Source organism: Mytilus trossulus, chromosome 8 (assembly GCF_036588685.1).
Source record: "Mytilus trossulus isolate FHL-02 chromosome 8, PNRI_Mtr1.1.1.hap1, whole genome shotgun sequence".
NCBI lineage: Eukaryota > Metazoa > Mollusca > Bivalvia > Mytilida > Mytilidae > Mytilus > Mytilus trossulus.
Genome location: NC_086380.1, coordinates 18,088,579 through 18,111,086, shown reverse-complemented (window position 1 = coordinate 18,111,086; position 22,508 = coordinate 18,088,579). Strand labels below are relative to the sequence as shown.

Below are 22,508 nucleotides of genomic sequence, written 5' to 3'. Positions count from 1 at the left end.
AACATTCTGCCTTAAATTAGTATGTGTTCCTGCTTAATTATATATATCTTTTCAACATGTTAAATATGTACATAAAATACGCCACACCTACAAAGAGTTTGATGATAAAATATCACAAGCAGCTTCAACCTGAACAGACAGGAAATATTTGGCAGTTAAAGTTAAACAAACAATGAACAATCAGGTGTTTGTAGTCTGAGAAAAAAGGAAATTTACAAAATTCAAGCTCTTTGCAAATTATCTTATTCAAAGTCCGTGTACATGTTCAATGACCGCATCTCATTAGCAAACTATTATTTATACACTCGTTACATACACACTAATATAAAAAGCATGTTTAATGTTAAGACAATATCGTTATTTTCAAACCTAATCTTTTTATCTACCATTTTAAATTTGAAATGCATTCGTAGTACTTTGAGGCAATGAATCAATTGATAAATTGACAATGTTGTCTCTTTTTTTAAAGTAGTAATACCTTTTATTGCATAGCAATATAATACTTCCCACAGAAAGTAACCAAAAACTTAGCGTGCAATAAATTCTTTTATTGCACTAGTGCAATAATTTTTTTAAATTCATGACGTAATCAACGACAATTGAAACCAATTTTTACTTTCAAATATTGTAATGCTTTACAATAAAAGGGTTATTGCATGAATGTTAGGAAATATCGCAAGCTCGTGTAACATAAAATTTTACTCGGAACAATATTCCCCAATATTCATGCAATAACCCTATATTATCAATATTATGATAGTATACTCACATATACTGTTATGAAAGCAGACCAAAAAAGGAAGGAGGCACCTATAAAGTTGCAATCTCATTTTAACTGGCAATAATAGTCCTAGAATGAGAACCGTTTGGTTGAAAGACTATGCAGCGTTCACTTAACATAGCTATTTAACCTATTTTGATAGCCTCTGATAACTTTTGATATGATTCAAACATTTAATTACTAGTAATTCATTAACATTAGTCTTACTTTTATTTCTGAGACTTTCAATTGAATAAGGTATATTATCGAAAATGATTTTGTTGGCACACTCTGACGATAGGAAAAATATGTGCTCATTAAGTATTGTGTTATAGAAACTACGAGTATGAAATGGGTTACCAGATTGAAAATATGCTCTATTTATGTCAGCTATGGAGAAAATCGTATCATTCCTGCTTGAAGGATAAGTATGTTAACCGTTAAAAACAGTCATCTTATTCATTGATTTTTTTAAAGCTGTCTATACTTATTGCGAATACCATGTTTCATCAAGCCAAAATCCTATGAATATTGCCTGAATAATTTACAAAGGGAATGGTGTCATACGTGTCTTATGTAACAACTATTTTACACAAACAAATCGATTAGCGAAAGTCGTATTCAAACTACAATATAACATAAAAATACCGATAATTGCACTCATATGACCCCACAATGGTCACAAAATAGCTACAACAGCACTCAGAAAATAATAGCAAATTACAATACAAAGAACCTCGTTCAAAAGTCTGTGACAAATATTAAAAAAACCCCAGAGAAATGCAATGTCAAAAAAATATACAATGAACCTCGTGCAAAAGACAATGACAAATCAATATACGGAGAACTGCAATAAAAAGACAAGGTCAAATGAAAACCAAATATACAAAATAAGATACAAGATAATATCATATCAAAATACTAGGAGGAGGTTTGAAAATATCCTACTCGATTGTATATATTATCATATTGTCAATATATACTATCAAATCAAAATGTCGAGTCTAAACACACAGTATAAAGATATAAGTAGATATAATAATGGTACATGTACATATACTCAAACCCTAAGATATCATGGATATTAGATAAATTATTGCCAAGATACAGAGAATGCTATACACAAAACAAAATAACATCAAAAGATATTGCATTAAAGTTATTGCAATTAAAGAGAAAACAAACATAAAATAAGGTCAATCAAAAACAAAAAAGGGAATCGCAACCGTTAATTGTACAAATTATATAGAAAAATGGAATTATTGTTTTTGATGCGGACTATATATGACAACAAAATTACCAAGCGAGCAATACATATTTCGTATTAAAGAATTGTGATAGTTTTGATTTAAATTGTATGCACTTTCTTTTTGTTCATAACATTATAACATCGTTGTCAAATATTTACAAGTATCAAGTCCTGTCCGAGATCTTAAACAGACTAGGCGGTAAGATCTGAGGGAATATTTACAAAATGCTTATACGTTTATTCCTTGTATAGTACACTCTCGTTAACTGGGAAATATATTGCCAACAGTATGAACGCATATTCATGAACTTTCCTTCAACAATTTATATATTGTGTGTGTTTTTGTTGTTGTGTCCCTGAAGAAATAACAGATAAATGACATTCCAATTTTTGCTAGCTATACCCGTTGGCGTTCAACACGATATGGAAACTGCTACACTTTTGAACTAGAGACAGATGTTGGCATCATTGATGGTATTGAGGGTGGTAAGTTAATATTCTGTTTTATTGTTCTTTTCTGTGTGTGTTACATTTTAACGTTGAGTCGTTTGTGTTTTCTCTTATTTTTGAGATAAGACGTGGCACGGTACTTGTCTATCCCAAATTCATGTATTTGGTTTTGATGTTATATTTGTTATTCTCGTGGTGTTTTGTCTGTTGCTTGGTCCGTTTCTGTGTGTGTTGCGTTCCGGTGTTGTGTCGTTGTTCTCCTCTTATATTTAATGCGTTTCCCTCGGTTTTATAGATATAGGAAGATGTGGTGTGAGTGCCAATGAGACAACTCTCCATCCAAATAACAATTTAAAAATTAAACCATTATAGGTTAAAGTACGGCCTTCAACAACATAGTTTGTTACCCCGATTTTGTTTTTTGTCCATGGATTAATGAGTTTTGAACAGGGGTATACTACTGTTGCCTTTATTTATATAGTTTTTTTTCTGTTTCGTTTATTGTTTCTAATTAATGTTTCGAGATTCATTGTGTTTTGCAGGATTTTCCTATACGAAATCAATGATGTAATAAATTTAAAATGTTGTAACTGTTTCGATGTGTAATGATTTCAATAAAAAATGTTTAAATCATGTTAGATCGAAGCACAGCCCAGTGTATTGAGACATCCACGAACTTCAAGTTTTCGCGCAATTGTATCAAGGTAGAACTTGTAAATGAAATTTACACTTTAAAAGTTAATGAGTTCGTTTGATTCAACTGCCTGATTCAAATGTGTGGCGTAAATAGATACATATAAAATATGAATTTAATTGTCAGAAGGGCAGATAGCATAATATATAAGGTCGATATAAATATTATAATTACAGGATATTTGTATTTAGCGTCTACTTCATGATATACTTACACTAGTACATTTGTCTGGTTTATTGTTGTGTCCCTTCCATGTATTCGTTTGTATAATTTAGGAATCAACCTTATATTCAATTTGGAAATTCACGAGAATTCTACTACTGACTTTGAACCAGGAATACGTTTTGTTGTCCATCCTCGGGATGTGGTTGCCATGCCGCTCGAGGAAGGAATAACCATCAAAGGAGGCGAAAGAGCATTCATTGGCATTGCACAGGTAATTAATACAATGTACAGGTAACCAATGTAGTGAATATGTAGTTAATATAGTATTCGTGTAATCAAAATACAATTATCAACAGTTTAAAAACTAATAAAAACATTGTCAATATACTCAATAAATCGAACTTGGTTTTCATAATTAAAACTACTTTTTCATAGTAGCCAGTGATGCAGGGTTCACACACCGAGTATTGCTCCCGTTTGAGATCAGACAGCGATACGAAACGAAAAGTGAAAAAGTCGGATTACTATCCTCATTCATCTGAAATGTCCTATCATTGTCTGAACGCAGTCGTGTAAGTTCGTAATAGATTCCTACGGGTCGGGAAGGGTCCGAATAGTTCGGCCAAGCACCCCGACAGTTAGGTGCGTCCCGTAACATTCCTGGAAACTCCGAAGATTTAGTCTAGTCGGATTGCAATCGTGCTTATGTCGCGACAAATTCTGCTGTATCGGATCAAAATCTGAACAATGTTCTGTGTATTTTGGACGGTGTCCCGTGGAACAGAATGATCTGGAGAAATTTTTCATTGCTGTTCTTCTGTCGATTGAGTCCAGATTGCATCCAGATCTTATGAGTATTGCGAACCGTTTTTGACGAAACCGTTCCGGAGCTCTCCCGTTATTAATACGAAATTCGTCAATAATACCCACGTCAGAGTCCCGACAATTACAGAATACAATACGACTGAGACCAGACAAAGCCGGTTGAAATGCGATAGAGCGGACCCGTTCTGACAGTACCTGCTCATCCCGATCATCGCGACGGTTTTCGAAAAGATAACTTCCGTCAACGTCGGTTCACTGTCACTGCATAATCTCTGTCGGATAACATTCGGTAGAATGGAGACGCGGTCGTAACAGACTCGGTCGAATTTTTACCTGGCAAAAGATATAATTTGGATAAGAAGCGGATTGAGAACGGGATTATCGGGATAGATTCGCTTGGAAACGGTTGAATATTGACGCTTCCGGAAAAGTATCTGATTGCTGTCGTGATTACAATTTCTTATTAAAGTTTGAATTTCCATTCACGATTCACAGGATCTTGATCAGACTTTTAACAAATTTTAATCGGTAATGGTCCTGTCATGGACGGTAGTAAAAATCGTGAATGTGTAACTCTAGCTACGGCGTTTCTAAGTTTTGGCACAGCTTATCGATTTCATGGATTATTTGTTCTCTCATAATATATATACCAACAAATTGTATTCTGTATAACGGTTAGCCCTTATCAATTTTTCAAATGCTTAATTTTGAAACGTTTGAGATGATCTTAAAACTAAACAATTTTTTGTACAGATTAGATTGTTGGTTTTCCAGTTTAAAAGGGTTAACTCTTTTAATTTTTGAGGGCATTTTTAACTTGCCGTTCGGTGTAGGCCAATGCTACGTGTTGACGGTCGTACCTTGACCTATAATGGTTTACTTTTATGAATTGTTACTTAGATGAAACTTTGTCTCATTGACACTCATACCACATCTCCTTATACCTAATTAAGAACAATAAAAACCGTATAAACGTTATTTGCTTTATGCCATTATAAACAATTTTGTAAGTTATTTTCAGGGTTCACCAATAGGAATGTACTGTATCATTTATGTCAATACCAATACACTGGCTACATGGTTGTAGCAATCTAACATTAACATAGAATTCTTGTATAATGTGTGTAATGGAGGTCTTATTTTCACTTCTACTATTATAGTAGTTGTCATTGTATCTATTCGATGTGGTAAACCCAAACTCTCAAAAGGATGAACATAGCTTAGTAGTAATGAAAGATGCGAGTGTCATACAAGTGAGATGTTTAGCTAGCTATAAAACCAGGTTCAATCCACCATTTTCTACATTAGAAAATGCCTGTACCAAGTCAAAAATATGACAGTTGTTATCCATTCGTTTGATGTGTTTGGACTTTTGATTTTGCCTTTTGATTTTGGACTTTCCTTTTTGAATTTTCCTCAGAGTTCAGTATTTTTGTGTTTTTACTTTTTAGTAGTAATGAAAGAAAAACAAGTTAACGGGCGCATGTCTATTTCAAAACAAGTGCGACAAATAATAACATTTCAGAACCAATTTATCTGAAAAACAAAATGTTGTATTATACTAATCGTGCTTTTCTTTGATTTTCGCGGCATCTACTTCGTATGCTATTATAGAAATGTTTCTTGAAATTTGTAAATACTTATATAATAAAATACAAAATGAAATTTTGAAAATATTATATAGACCAGCATACATCGGATACAAACCCCAAACATCCCATGTAGAACACATGACAGCCATTTTAGAGGAATATATGATATGAAGGTATTTATTTAGATGACGCAAATATTGTAAGATTATCTCCAAATCTTTTAATGAGACTACATATTTAACATTTTCTACACCATAATATTTTATATTCAAGTAAGTCAATACACATCATCATGGGTATACATATAATTGTAAATGAAATAGTATTAGAATACTTCTTAACGACATTGATTCAATGTATATGCAACTTATGTATCGATGGTGAATTATTTTTGGAATGAAAGTAGGGAACAGTGCTATGATAGATATAATGAGGTCAATGAAGTAATACTGTAAATATAATAAACTCATCAAAGATACCAGGACAAAATTTTGTATATACACCAGACGCGCGTTTCGTCTATAAAAGACTCATCAGTGACGTTCGAATCCAAAACAGTTTAAAAGGCCAAATAAAGTACGAAGTTGAAGAGAATTGAGGACCAAAATTCCTATACGTTTTGCCAAATCCAGCTAAGTACATGTAATCTATGACTGAGGAAAACCTCAATATTTCAAAAATTCTTAATTTTGTAAACACATAATTTATAAATATAGCCATACCTAAGTTATAAGAGATAAAAATAAAACTTTGGTTGAACATATTTTACAGCTGTTATCAGTTGTTTGTTTTGTTATTGATAGGTATGTAGGCAATTATGTAGAGAGACAATAATTCAAAAGGAGTGTGGATGTTATGAAGTAAGTTATGAATCGATTTCCCTTCGGACACCCTCTATCATAGATACCTGCAGAAAAACCAATTTCAGTAAGTGCAACTCAACTAGTTCACCAATTTATCATTCCCCGCAAATTGAAAAAGGTACTTTGAAATAATTAGACATATATGTAATGGTTTTAATAATTATGGTTTCATACTGTTGTCTGCATGTCCGTCTTTCCGCCGTCCTCCCTTCGCACAATAAAACAAAAACGCTTGCACAAAATTAAATGAAATTGCACCGAATAATTTTATATTTATAATCTCAAAAACTATTGTTTTAATTTTTGAAAATTTAAAATTTTACGTTTTTTGAGTTTGAAAATTTTTATTCAAATAAAAAGGGGGGATCTTATAGTTTTCAGACAAGAATTATGAAAAAATAAGGATTGATTTTAAGTGAAAAGTTTTGAATTTTTATTGAAAAAAACCAAATCAAAATGGACGTCATTTTCATAGTTACAAAGCCCAATTTCTAATGTTTCAGATGAAAAGTATATAAGTTATATAATTTGTATACAAAGAATGGAAAAAATCTGTGACATGAGTGTGAATGTTAATTTTGGTCCTTTACAGACAATGGCTCTTAAATTGTGGTCATGGTATTATGTCTGATTGCAATATACTTTTCTAAAAATATCCGTTTATAATGTTGTAAACTAAGCTTTTAACTCCCTCAAGCAAAGTTGACTTTAGATGATTTTTTTAAATATATTCACCATCTAAAGAATTATAAGGATTAAACGCCTTTTTAAAGGAATTCATTGGTGTATAAACTGGACCAAGTCACTCAAAATCATATCATAAAAGTCTTTCGGATTTTTATTTGTTTGTGAATGAATTGGTCTTATTTATACAGCAATAAATTACTTTAAAAATGCGTTTAATCCTATAATAATTTTGAAATTATTAAGAAACCAAGGTTTCAACTCCCTCAAACAAAGTTGACTTTACATACACATTTTTGGTGAGAAATAAGATAATTTGATAAAAGAAAATGTAAAAACGAATGCAGTTAAAAAGACTATCAAAGAATATTAACATGACATTTTCAAATCAGTTGTATTAACAGCCCTCGGTAGATTTCCCACTGTATACTACTGCTCTTGTTATAATACCATAAGAGGGATGAGAGATGCCATAGATTTATTAACCTTCATGAGAACGATACCATATATTTATTAAACCTCAAAAAACCACTGTATTTCGAGGTCGAAATTGGGCAAAAGACAGCAAATAATACAAATAAATTCTACATGTGAACTAACAATCAGACCCTGCTTCAAAAGAATAGGTAACAAATATGAAGAGATCTTAAAACGTTAAAAAAAAAAGAATCCAACATAGCAAAACCGAACAAAAGACCGAAATAAATTATCAGTCTGAAATGATTGATGAAGATATATAAGGCCAATAAAGACCGAAAGTGTATACCTATTGGTATTGGATTGCTGTAGATATATGAGCATTTCTCTCGGTTTTCTTAAGTCTTTTGTATTGTCGTTGTATATGAATCGAACAATATTGGAATAAACGCAATACAAAATTTTATTACTTTTTGGCGCTGATTTTTCAGCCTGTTTTAAAAGAGTTCTAGGTGATTTTACAGCAAATCCAAGTAATTACTGTGACTGTCCGGTAGCTTGTAGGTAAGTTAATAAATATCATTGAACTTTAGCAGTATAGTAGGCGAGTTTGCAATCAACACTGAAATTTACTATAGTACGATAAAAAGTAAGATCACAAAAATACTGAACTCAGAGGAACATCAATTTGGAAAGTCCATAATCACATGGCAAAATCAAAAAACCAAACGCATCAAAAACGAATGATCAAGAACTGTCATATTCCTGACTTGGTACAGGCATTTTCAAATGTAGAAAATGGTGGATTAAACCAGGTTCTATAGCGCTAACCCTCTCACTTTAATAACAGTCTCATCAAATTCCGCTACATTTACTTGATGCGTTAAATAAACAGTCACAATCAATAAAATAGTCAAAATATGGGTACATCAGTCATCATCGTATAACAATTTTAAAAGGAACAATTTAACAGGCACACAAACATCTACTATCTACGAACACATGGATTCATTTGAGTGTCTGACGTCAGAAAAGTTATAAATGTCACATAAATTTGTCGTTCAATGTACATACAAACAATTTTAAAATTTACATAGGCAATGTACGCATACAGGGTTAAAAAATCAAAAGTATGTAAGAATAAATTACGGAAATAGACAGAGAATAAATTACAGAAATAGATGGAGATTCAAACTAGTCCAAAAGTTATACATAGAATTTATGAGAATCCAAAACTTTTACGATACCAGTATGTACATTTATGTACATTTAGTTATGCTTGCATACATGATATATATCTTCCAGTGGATACGTTACTCAAGGGTGTGTGTTTCCGATCATAATATAAAAGAAGAGAGGGACAAAAGATACCAAAGGGACAGTCAAACTCGTAAATCTAAAACAAACTGACAACGCCATGGCTAAAAATGAAAAAGACAAACAAAAAAAACAATAGTACACATGACACAACATAGAAAACTAAAGAATAAACAACACGAACCCCACCAAAAACTATCCTTGATAGACGTTGTAACTCAGAAGAAAAGGTCTGAAACAAAGAGTTCCAAATAGTTTGTACGAACGCAGATGACTACAGATATGTTCCAATTGTCGTAACTACAATTTACTCCCTTTTACCAAAAAGAAACTACCGAATTAGACTGACCAACGGGTTTGTACATCAATGAGCGGAACGACGTGTTTATTTTGGTATAAAATCTATATAATAATCAAATGTGATTAGTAATAGAAGATCTACAATTTGTCCGACTATCCCTTATTCGATTTTTTACCCTCTTATTTCAATATTCACCTTTTCAATTTTTCAATTTGTCTGATATGAGAACATAAACAACTTTAGGCGTCTTGCAACATGCATTTGTTTTTAGCGAACAATTGAGAATGGAAATTGATAACTTATCAAAGATAGAACATCAACAACCGAAGGAAAACAGCCGAAGGACACCAATGGGTCTTCAATGCAGCGATAAATTCCGCACGTGAACGCATTGAAGTTGTTCTTGACATCTGATAAAATAAAAATTATGTCTGGGTTGCTACTAATAATGGAAAATGTTAGTAAATTAAAGATGCAGTATCTCGTTGGTTTTTTTTCTAGAGAAACTAACTTTGTTTTGTCAGATGAACGACAACCAGCTTTCAAACCAAGCATTGATCTGGTAATTTTTTGTTAGAATGATTATTCCCAATTTTATTTCCATTCTCAATTTTATATAGTTAATTATTATGTTGAACTATTACACCACTAGCCCATATAAGGGGAGGATAGGGATCTCATTAACATATTTTACCTCGGTATATTCTGTTTGAATGTGCCTGTCTAAAGTCAGGCGCCTGTGATTCAGTGGTTGTCGTTTGTTGATGTGTTATATCGAAATATTTGTTTTTCGTTCACTTTTTGTACATATTTGTTTTCCCTTCATTTTTTCTATATATTTGTTTTTCGTTTATTTTTTATACATAATAATATTATATGTTTAACATTTCTCAGTGTGGGGTTTTTAATGTGGCGTGCATTGCTCAGTGTTAAAGACTGTACGGTCATCTACAATTGCTGATTGCTGTGTAATTTTGTCTCTTGTGGACAGTTGTCTCATTTTCAACCATACCGCGTCTTCTTTTTTTTTTAAATAATTTGAAAAATAAGTGCATGTCATCAAAATAATATATCAACACTTTAGTATATCAAATTGAATAATGCAACATTATACAATTGTTAATGAGACAACTAGGCATAATTTTAAATAACATCCACTTATCAATTATCTGTCATTGAATGGCCTTCAACCCAGCAGTTTGGTACCACATATTTCCTAGTAAACACATAAATATGCAAATACGTAATTGCCTTTTTAACCTTATGCAACTGTCCTTGTTTGCAATTGAATATTGAAAACAAATACTTAACGATTAGCAAACTTTAATCCGCAGTTTCAATCGTTTAGTTGTTTGTTAGAAGTTCATATACTTTATTTTCAAACAAATATCTGTTTAACTGCAACTGTTCAATTGTTTGATAAAAATTAAGATAAGTTATTTCTCACAAATATCTTTTTTACTGCAAATGCTCAGTCCTTTGTTATAAGTTGAAATTATTTATTTCTCACAAAAATCTGTTTTAATAATTTCAGAACATGATGTTAAAAGACATATGTAGAACAAAATACGGAGCATTGACCCTAAGTAACTGTCCACTCAACAGATTGAAAACAGAAAACACTTTAAAGTAAGAACTACAATCTTGACTAGAAAAGTTGTTGATACAAGTATTTTACAGACGTGTACAAAGCTTCTTTTTATCAGACATATCCGATGATAGACGTGAGTTCAATGTTGTGTTCTCATATATGTTCAAATATGTTACTAATTACTGACAAAGATTAGTACATGCATTTAGTATATTTTGCTTTGAGCATTAATTTTATTATTTCAAAAGAAAACATTACGAATATGTTTGATGTTTTGGGGGATATACTAGTACCTTGCAGAATTTTTTTTTAAACTACATGTAAAATAAGGAATGTCAGACTAAATTCCGGAAATTTGAACCAAGAGTTGAGATGTACTGCGCATGACTTGTGTACGTACAATGCTGAACCATGAGTTGAGGTATACTAAACATGACTTGTGTACGTTAAACTTTGAACAAAGAGTTGAGGTATACTAAGCATGGATTGTCTTTGAACCAAGAGTTGTGGTATACTAAGCATGACTTGTGTACGATAAACTTTGAACCAAGAGTTGAGGTATACACAGCATGGATTGTCTTTGAATTAAGAGTTGTTGTATGCTAAGCATGACTTTTCGTTGAACCAAGAGTTGTTTATACTGAGCATGACTTGTGTACATACAACTTTCAACCAAGAGTTGAGGTATACTTAGCATGGATAGTCTTTGAGCCTAGAGTTGCGGTATAAAAAGCATGATTTTTTATGATGAATTTGATGAGACTGTTATTAAAATGAGAGGGATAGCGCTATAGAACCAGGTTTTATCCACCATTTTCTACATTTGAAAATGCCTGTACCAAGTCAGGAATATGACAGTTCTTGTCCATCCCTTTTTTATGTGTTTTGATATTTAATTTTGCCATGTGATTATGGACTTTCCGAATTGATTTTCCTCTGAGTTCAGTATTTTTGTGATTTTAATTTCAATTTAATTTTTTGTACGTACAATTTTGAACCAAGAGTTGAGTTATACTGTGCATGACTTGTCTTTGAACCAAGAGTTGATGTATAATACGCACTATTTGTTTATGTACATCTTCCTCTTCTAATTTACAAAGAATTTCACATAATTTAATGTTACATTTGAATACGGATATAAACATACCATTCGTAAATCTGCAATTCAGGAAAAATATAATTATATTGATTTCAAAGCTTGGTTTTAAACTCCGACGTATAATGATTGATTAATCAATACAACTCGTTTTATAAGAAAGATCAAATTTTAAAGGCTATATTTATAAATTTTATTTGTATCTAAACACATAGGATTTGAAAATATCCATAATAAAAAAAATGAAAGCTTGTTTTATCTATTTGCAGAGAAAATTTTGTAAAGATTAAACTATACTTCAAAGAACCAGCATATGATATATGGTCAGAGGAAGCCTCGTATGATGTAGGTAACATGTTGTTTTTAAAAAAGGTGAAAAAGTTAACGATATAAATAATATTTCTTCACGAATAAATGCGATAGTAAGCGAAAACAAATACAATTTCTGTATAGAGATCAATGAGAAAGTTAAATATGTATGCATAACTATAATTTTAGTTACACAAAATAATGATGTTTACGATGGGATAACATTCTCTTAACGGACGAGGGTGAAAGCCGAGGATATTCTCAAAGACTAACCTCAACTACCATCGGTTTCTACCCAGTGCGAACGAATAAGTCTTTATAAAGGAGTAGGGGCTACATGTGTAAAGATCTAAAATGGCCCAGATTAACTTATAAATCAAAATCTAAACCTAAATGAATGTTTACATAAATTATTAGACTATGAGTCAATGACTTTAAGGATGCAATCTTCTGACTTTTTCGACTCGTTGAGTCTCGTTGAAATCTCGTTCTTGAAATGTTTTCAAAACATGTGATACAAGTGGAAAATATCAATGATTTTTTAAATATTATAATCAACGCAACTCTATGAAAAAATGTGTATTTACCATAAATGGTTTTTGAGTTATCCAGTTTTCAAATTCAAGTCAATATTTTTAGCCAAAATTTTGAGAAAATGGATTAGGGATGCAAAAAATGATTTAACAACAATCATGTACATCCCATATCATTTTGGTGTTTTCAAATTTCTTGGATATGTACTTTTTAAATCATTTATATAAAAAAAAGTAAATAATATCCATTTAGTTCTTAAAACGGAGAAAAATCACAAAAATACAAAATTGGCAGCATAATAAATTTTACACCAAAAAGCGTCAAAATATGAAAATAATTTCTTATATCAATACCTACCTTTAGTTTTTTACGTACAATTCATTCAGATTGGTTAACTGCAGCTTTATAGAAAGTATGACAAAAAGTATAATTGTGGAATAGTGATTTGTTTTCACGATAATAACCCAAAAATAGGTAAAAAACGATGAAAAATGGAAAAAAAAATCATCAAAATTGGGCGTGTTCAAAGGGCCGTAGCAAAAGAAGAAGTGCACCCCAATATGATTAGTCTTCACCAATTAATTTGTTATAGTCTTATATACCCAAAAATCAGACTAAGAAAAAAAGTCTAAATCTAAAAAGGTGTAGGTCCGGTAAGGGCCGATTTTGGTCTCAAATTCCAAGTTCATCTGACGAAAGATTTCATACACTTTTAAACACTTTTAAGTGTCTATTCAAGTTGATTCAATAAGTTTATGTGAAAGATTTCAACTGCGTTATTCATTAAAAACGCTCCTATTCTATATAGCTAGCTTAAATATGACAAAATCTATCAAATATGCCCACAAATGTAACTTTTCAGATGTTTTTTTGTCAAAAATGAAAGTGGCCACATCCGTGTTCATCCACAACCTTCATACATGTTATATATTATCATAGAAAACAGCTTACATTTCAATATTAAGAATGAATACGGATGTGGCCACTTTCATTAAAGACGGACACCGTCTACAATTTAACTAAAATGCTGAAATTGTGAAGATTTAAGTAATTTAGGATGCCTAAATGATGCCTAAATGATGCTGGTACCCGATATATGTGCATTGTACTGTCAAAAACAGCCCATATTTATGTAGCAGAAGCATTTTACTTTCTAATGAATAACAATTTTGTAAAACTGCTATATTTTGAGGCCAGAAAGGGGGCTTACTGAACCTACTCCTTTTTGGCTCCTCAGAGGTATACATCCTTAAACAACTTAAACAACTGTTCTGGATTTTCTTCCACCATGAATAATTATGCCCAAATATATGAACTCAAATGATTTAGAAATTCCTGAATACGTAAAAAGTGCAACCAAAGTAATCAGAACAAAATCAAAGAGTTTTTATTTAGAGTTTTTTCTTGGCAAGCATACCAAGTAATTCTTTAACTAGAAAAAAATGAAATTTTTTAACTTGCCTGACTTGGTCCAAACACTATTTACAATTGAACAAATCTCATAAGATGACTTGAACTAAATGAAGCCAAAAGCTTTATATACATCGTTTTGATTTTTAAATATCGAAAGAAGCTGCTCCTGTTCTGGTATATAAACGTAAGACCGTCAAACATTTAATGATATTTTCACATGCAACTGTACATTGAATACTTTTATGATTTCTATATGATCTTTATCACTTTTCTATAGGAAATAAAGATGCTAGCTGATATTGGTGGTTCTCTTGGATTGTTTATTGGAGCATCAGTCTTAAGTCTAGGTGAAATATTGGAAGTGGTGGCCATGTGTGTGAGAGCATTTTTAAGAAGGCGACAGAATGCCATTCACACTGTTGACTAGATTTCTAACAAACTTAACAGTGTAACCTTGCAGAATATAGACTGTAAAGACGTTATTGTTGAAACAAAATAATTTTAGACATTTACGGACTACATTTTAACTTGTTGAACTAATATGTACATATGAATTTTGTTTTCAAATACGATAAGAAAACTGGATGATAATTTTTTATCTTGCAAGTAAATAATTTTACATCAATGAATTCGTAGTCTAGTGAACTTCAATTTAATCCTAACTACTGAAATTAGTTCGGATGAATAACCTTTTTTAACTATTAAATGGCATAGAATGTCAACGTTGAATGTGAAACCATGGAAAATCTTATGATTACCTAATTTTATCCACGAAAACTAATTGTCATACAGGTAAATTCGATGAATGAGATATTCGTTAAATCATAGGTATGAAGTCATACAGACCTAGAAAACAATCAAATTTAATGAATTTGCTATATATTTATATGGTTAACCTTAAATTCGGTTTTAGGACCATCGCCAGTCTTCGGAAGTCACCAAGATGGATAATTAAATCGCGTTTTGATATTTATTGGTTCGTCTGTCGTTCTCCTGCCTAACGAATTCTGCATCGTTTTACAATTTTTAAATAATAATTATATGACTTTTTGCTTCATTTAGAAACGCTCAATAAAACTATCAATTAGATTTAATTAGTTATCAAAAGTACCAGGATTATAATTTTTACGCCAGATGCGCGTTTCGTCTACATAAAAGCATAAAGAACTTGCATAACAGTGATATTATTGTAATACGTAACAAAACCAGACGAGGCTTGATCAAATTGAATTTTTTCTCCAGCTTAGTTGAAATCAATGTTTGTTTAATGAATAAATCAACTGATCATGAAAATGATTTAAAAATTGTTGCCAATTCGTTTTTAATGAATTAGCATTCTTTTGCGCTGAGGCCTGTTTTGTGAGTATATGAAATTATCATAAGTGTTCCTTTATATCATAAAATACTTATATTCGTATCCAACAATTTGTGTACTTGACATATCCTCTAGTTATATTTTAAATCAAATTATTTAGTCTAGATATACTTTATTTCGTAATTTGTTTATCAATTAAACGGACGTCTTTTAAAGAAATAATTGACACAATCTTTTGTACAAATGTTTGCTTTAACATCAATTTTGCATATAAGTTATATTATATTATACATTTCACCTATGGTTAAACCTAGTTCATTTTCTATACAGTTAGAGTATAATATGTCAAATTATTTTCAATGTCTTAACTATTGATCTGTTAATTCAAGTGGTTCCTTTAAATAAAGAAATCAATCACAGGTGTTAAAACAATTGTCTTATATTTAATTGTTATACGTGTGTGCACTAACATACAATTCACTTATAATAATCATATGTAAAATAATAAAGACATTGCAATTACTAACTTGACTAAAAAGGTAAGCTAATAAATTACTTTATTTAGCAAATATAAAAGCTATATTCTAATGTTGAAACTGTACTTTCTGCTGAATGATTAAATATTCTAATGGACATGTATTTATTTGAAAGGGATACAATTATTTATCTTTGTTTTCTCAAAACGTTTATGTTATGCGGGACATAAGTGTATTTTCTGATGTTCTTCCCGAGGGGCATTTCTTTGTATGAGACGGACACACTAATTTTTCACTCTCACTTAAATCAGTAGAAAATGTATCGTTGTTTTCATTAAAATAAAATCAATGTCTGTTTCATTCTATTGAAACATATAGCATTCTTGTATATATAATTCTACATTTGTTTTCCATTTCACCAAACTTAAGTTCATTTATTTCATCGAATGTATATATTAGTTGTTTCTTTTCGTATAAATCTAATTTTAGAATATAACAAATACGGAACACATTAAAAGGCAGGCGAAAGATGCCAAAATTATTCAATGAGAGTATATCAGGTACACAAAGTATGTCAAAACCTCTAAGTGATGTAAGTAATATACTTACATAGTGATGTAAGTAATAGACTTACATAGTGATGTAAGTAATAGACTTACATAGTGATGTAAGTAATAGACTTACATTTAGCGATTACTGCTAATTTTTCTCAGACAGTGCTGGTCTTTTTCTCTTACCTATTGATGATTGCCAATGAAACAACTATATACGCAACCTGGTTTTGCAATGAAAACGGAGAATACCAAAAACAAAACAAAAATAAAATCCTCAGCAGTTGGATTTAATACGGAATAGATGTTTTCGTTCTATTAATAAAAAGTAAATTCACAAAAATACTGAACTCCCGAAAAAAGTCAATATGGAAAGTCCCTAATAATGGCAAAATTAAAATCAAACGGTAAATTCATCATTCCAATGGACAACAACGGTAATATTCCTGAATTGGATGCGGCATTTTCAATTGTAGAAATTGGTGAATTGAACTTGCTATTATAGCGCTTAACCTCTCACTTGTACGAAAGTTGGAACAAATTCTATTATATTGATAACAATGAGTGAACAAAATCGTATAAGTAGGGATACAACACCAACAACTTGGGGTGATCTCAGGTGCTGCTCCTAATTTTGCACCCGTCGTGTTGCTTGTAGTATTATAAAGCCGGCAATTAGTATAATTCGGTAGGTCACATTCGTGAAAAGGGAACGAGATTGTTGTAAAGACAAAAGGCACATATTCAATATCATCCGTATTACGGATATTCATTAACGGTCAACCAATTCGTAATGGCATCCGTAAAATTTCTTTTGTCGTAACTTTTTGTTTTCAACTGTCCCGCATGGTCAATTACGAGATATAAGTCCTAATCACATCGAAAACGTGTTCTTAAGATTATGGCAGCAGGCACAATCTGACAAATTTATTTTTAAAAATAAGAAGATGTAGTTTGATTGCCAATAAAACAAATACCCGCAAGATACCCACAGAACTAATCAATAATATGTCAACATGCGGTCCCCAACAATGAGGTATCCCATACATAGTCAGCAATAAAAGGCCCTGAAATACATTTCCTGTTTGAATATGTTAATGGTTCATAGTATGATTGTAACTTTTCAAATATCATAAAAATAGAACGGGGTTATTATAATTTTTACTGAATTACCAGATTATTTTGCATTTGTAATCGTAAATTTTAAGTATGAGTGAAAATTATATGAGGCAGGCATTACCTGTAAATGAAGACGAAGTCTGTATGAATTATTATATGAATTATTTTGTTATAACTTAACTATTTATTAAAAAACAAACACATCTGAATGATCACACTGGTTATGAAAAAGAAGATGTTGTATGATTGCCAATGAGACAACTATCCACAAAAGACCAAAATGACACAAACATTAAGAACTATAGGTCACCAATGAGCAAAGCCCATACCGCATCGTCAGCTATAAAAGGCCTCGATAGGACAATGTAAAGCAATTCAAACGAGAAAACTAACGGCCTTATTTCTGTAAAAAAAAAAATTAACGAAAAACAAATATGTAACACATAAACAAACGACAACCACTGAATTACATGCTCCTGACTTGGGACAGGCACATACATAAATAATGTGGAGGGGTTAAACATGTTAGCGGGATCCCGACCCTCTCCTAACCTGGTTGTATATATTTATAATTACAATCTTTTTGAAGGACATATTTTACTGTAAACAGAATAGTAGTCAACACTTAGAAATATGATTATTCGAACATCTTGATGATCGAGATATACATTTATGTCAGCTTTAGAAATCTCGGTATAAGAAAAATATACAACACTAAAACAAGAATAAAATGTCAACGAACCAGAAATAAATACTATGACATCAAGGCATCGTACATAAAAATTATCCATGTAGAGTGATTTTACGTTATTTGGATCGCTTAACCATTGCACTTGAAGGTAGTAACAGAACTATAACATAAAACGATAAAATTTGATTAAAAGTGTTTTCAATCATTCTCAAGAACAAATTTGTAACAATTTCTGAATATGGCATTGCTTTGTTGTCAATTGTTTCGTTACATAATTGCTTCTGATTTTGTCTGATGTTATATAGAACTTCAATCTTTCTAATTGTCTTGTATGTAAGTGTTTAAGTTATACTTTTTTTTTATCAAAGACCGGTACTCATGAAAAACAACAAACAGAAACTATAGATAAGAGTAAATTGAAAAAACTTATATTTCAGAATGTGTGCATCTCTTTGAAAATGTGATAATACTAAAAACTACTTGCAGTGTGAATAAATGTCATGGCGACAAGCAATTGCATAAAATGCGGCCCATGTGGAGACGCCAAAACGATTTCAGCAGCTGTGATATGGTGTTACAACTGTAATGAAGGGCTATGTTCCAAATGCTCAGTTCAACACAAAAGATTGAAATCAACACACGGGCACAAGACTTTTAATGTTAAAACTTACACAAAACTACCGCAAATTAATACCGAATGCCATGAACACAGTAGACAATTCGATCTGTATTGTCAAATTCATCTAACACCTTGTTGTGATGAATGCGTTTCCATTCAACATTCAAAATGTTCTGAAATCAAATGTTTAGCAACAGTCATAGATAAGACAAAAACCGCTATAATAACAAGTTCATTAGAAAAAGATATAGCATCAATATTGAGTACCTTTGATGAAGTTATGAAAATAAAGGCAGAAAATATCAAACGTGGAGATGAAAAACAGCAAACAATTCAAGAAGATATCAAACACATTACAAAAGGACTTCAAAGTAATCATTTAGACAGATTAAAGATGGATCTACAAAATGAACTGGATAGTGTTTGGGACAACGAGAAGTCAAAAACTAAAGCATTTATAAACGAAATAGAAGAAAAGAAAACAGATTTGAATGAAATATTGCACAGTCTTCTGGCACTACGTAACCATTCCTCCAAAACTCAACAGTTTCTTGGAGTCCATCAAATTGAAAAACAATTGAGTCCATACAAAAGATACATTGATGAGTTGTGGCAAGATGATAGATTGAAAGACATCTGCATCGATGTGGAAGAAAACGAAAACGTGTTAAAAGTAGTATCTGCTTGCGAATCTCTGAAATCATTAGGACACGTATTTGTTGTTAAGAAGGAAACGTCACGTGATAATGATAACATATTTAGAGAAGTACAAGTAGAATGTAGAGATAACCAATTCTTTCGAAATATTTCTTTGGAACTGGAAACAAAAACAGATATTTTGCACATCAACGATACGTTACAAGTTGTAACAGCCATGCTTTGTCTGACTGATAATCGAGTTATACTCATTGCAGGTAAAGAAAGAATACTTCTATTTAAAACTGATTGCAATTTCGAGAAAAATATAAAAGTATTAGGCGAACCGTTTGGCGTTGCAGAACTAGAAAAGGATACAATTGCTGTGTCCTTTCCAAACGAAATGGTCGTTAAAATCATTAATTTAAATAATGATTCAGTCGAAAAAGTTATAGAACTATATAAGAAATGTTTAGGTTTGTCATCCTTGAAAAATACTATCGCTGTAGGTTTACATTTACAACGCAATGATGAAATTCGGGTGATTGACTTAGAAGGAAATACACTGAGGTCAGTAAATGTTGCATCCGAAACATTACTTTTTGAATTCTTGTTAACGAATAACGGAATAATTTGTAGTGATAATCATGGTCTTTCCGTTTCATTCGTTGAATGGAAAGGAAAACAAGTCTGGGAGTTCAAAAGTGACGATTTGAAAGACCCACAGGGAATATGCACAGATAACTATGGTAATATATTTTTAGCCGATGATATTTCCGACAAAGTTGTAGTCATATCACGTGACGGAAAGAGGAGTAATGTTTTACTTAGTGAAAAAGATGGAATTGAGGAAGTAAGATCCATCTGTTTCAGCAAAATAGAATCAGCTGTTTTCATTTCAGATGTAACTGGAACATACTTGGCAAGATACAAAGTGTTATATGGATAAAATATACCTTTATACTTATACCTATATTTTTCCCGGACTAATTGGTTTTGTTTATGTAGCACATGAGTTCAACCATAATGTTTGCTATATTTAATATTCTGTGTTGGGTTTAATGACTTTCCTGGATTTGTTTCAATTGTTTGACGCAAAATTTGTATTGTTCCTTTGATATTTGTTTTCTCTGGAGATAACATGATTGATTCGATGATGCGTTTATAAATAAGTTTGCCTATATTTATCCCATAAAGATTATGTTTGCGTAATTTAATTTTCAATATGGTATACACTGTTGCTATTATTATATTTTTACAAAGATGACCATTAATAGCTCTAGGTTGTATGTTTGGTATACTGTATTATATTCCTTTTAAATGTTGAATACGTTAAACTTAAGAGTTACGAAGTAGAGCCAGTAACCCTAATCAAGATACATCTTGAATACTTCAATTGCGTATGTATTGCTATATATAAACGTGATATATTATTTTCAAAGTCAAAAAAGAAAAAAATGTACATGATTCATATTATCCTGAAATAGGTATAGAATTAATTTTAGTCCATTTATTCTAAAAACAAATCCTCATCTTTTTTACCTTTCAACATGCTTTCATAAGTGGCGCCTCCTCTCGCCTATTTGAATTTGGCTTGAAAAGTTAAAAGTATGGTATCAACAAAATATTGTAGAAAAACAATATTTATGTGCAAAGGCTGGTTGCACTTTTTGTTTGCAAAAAATTCAAGCGTTCACAATCTCGTCTACATTTATGCCGTTGGAGGTCCCTTGTTGATGCCTTTTTGTTTTCACGAACATGAAGAGGATTAATTAGGTAAGTAAGTTATGCCGTTAGAAAAACATCACCCAATACAAGTTGTTGGACTATCTGAATTAGGTACATTTCCTTTTTTTATCAGTTTAAAAAGAGTAAATATGCATGATGCCTCTTTATTGTATAAAGCCAAAAAACCTTAAAAGATTTACATATCTATAATAAGAAAAGCTAGTATAGCAGTGTCAGACACCTATGTAAATATTGTTGATCTATCTGCCTTGTACAGTGTAGCTTTATTGATTTTAAGAAAAAATAAATGTTTACTTAGTTCTTTACACGTATCCTATGTAACATCTTAGGAGAATGATTATGACATTAATTGAATTGCATTCTGTACGTTGAAAGCTATAGTTCAAGCAATCAAAAATCTGAATTAACAATATACTTGCATAATTGCATAATGATATAAGACTGTTTAAGTAATTCCGAATGTTGGTATTACACTTGATATGATACCTTAACACAAAGACAAATATTTGCATTTGACTTATCTCCCTTTTTCCATTAAAGATTTCATATTTCTAAAAGTAACACTAAGTATATCGATAATATCACTATACATTGTGTGTATATTTATACCAGCCAATAGACAGCACTCCTCATTTCATGGATTTTCTAACCGAGTAAGGCATAGCTTTCCTAAATTCTAAAGCTGCATATAGCCTACAAAATCTTAATCCTAAAAATATTCAATGGTCAAGTTGTGTAAGGTAGACTGACGGAATGCATTGTCGAGATGTATAGACAGCAAGGAGGTAGAAATGTATATTGGATTGTAATTTAAATTATAAATTGTAAAAGTAAAAAGCTCAAAAACATCAAACGAATGGACAACAACTATCATATTCCTGACTTTGAACGGGCATTTTCTTTTCTATAAAATGGTTGATAAAACCTGGTTTTAAAGCTTGCTAATACTCTCATCATAACGAAAGTCGCATCAAATTTCATTATATTTACAACGATGTGTGAAAAAAAACTCAGACACAATAGGCAAAAATGTTACATATAGGGCAACAACAGCACCACGAACCCAACCAAAAATTGGGGTGATCTCAGGTG

The 22,508-nt window shown here is 31.4% G+C and overlaps 2 protein-coding genes across 2 annotated transcripts; both read left to right on the top strand.

Moving 5' to 3' along the window:
* The first annotated feature begins 6,574 nt into the window (after window positions 1-6,574).
* LOC134681696 (acid-sensing ion channel 4-A-like) lies at window positions 6,575-14,821 on the top strand. The gene is made up of 6 exons (XM_063541339.1): window positions 6,575-6,662; window positions 8,191-8,263; window positions 9,819-9,879; window positions 10,852-10,946; window positions 12,274-12,349; window positions 14,538-14,821. The coding sequence occupies exons 4-6, from the start codon at window positions 10,855-10,857 to the stop codon at window positions 14,685-14,687; spliced, it is 318 nt and encodes a 105-aa protein (XP_063397409.1). The 5' UTR covers window positions 6,575-6,662; window positions 8,191-8,263; window positions 9,819-9,879; window positions 10,852-10,854; the 3' UTR covers window positions 14,688-14,821.
* Window positions 14,822-19,311: 4,490 nt separating this feature from the next.
* Window positions 19,312-20,616, top strand: LOC134727413 (uncharacterized). The gene has a single exon (XM_063591794.1). It carries the CDS (start codon window positions 19,312-19,314, stop codon window positions 20,614-20,616), a length of 1,305 nt encoding a protein of 434 aa, XP_063447864.1.
* Window positions 20,617-22,508: the final 1,892 nt, after the last annotated feature.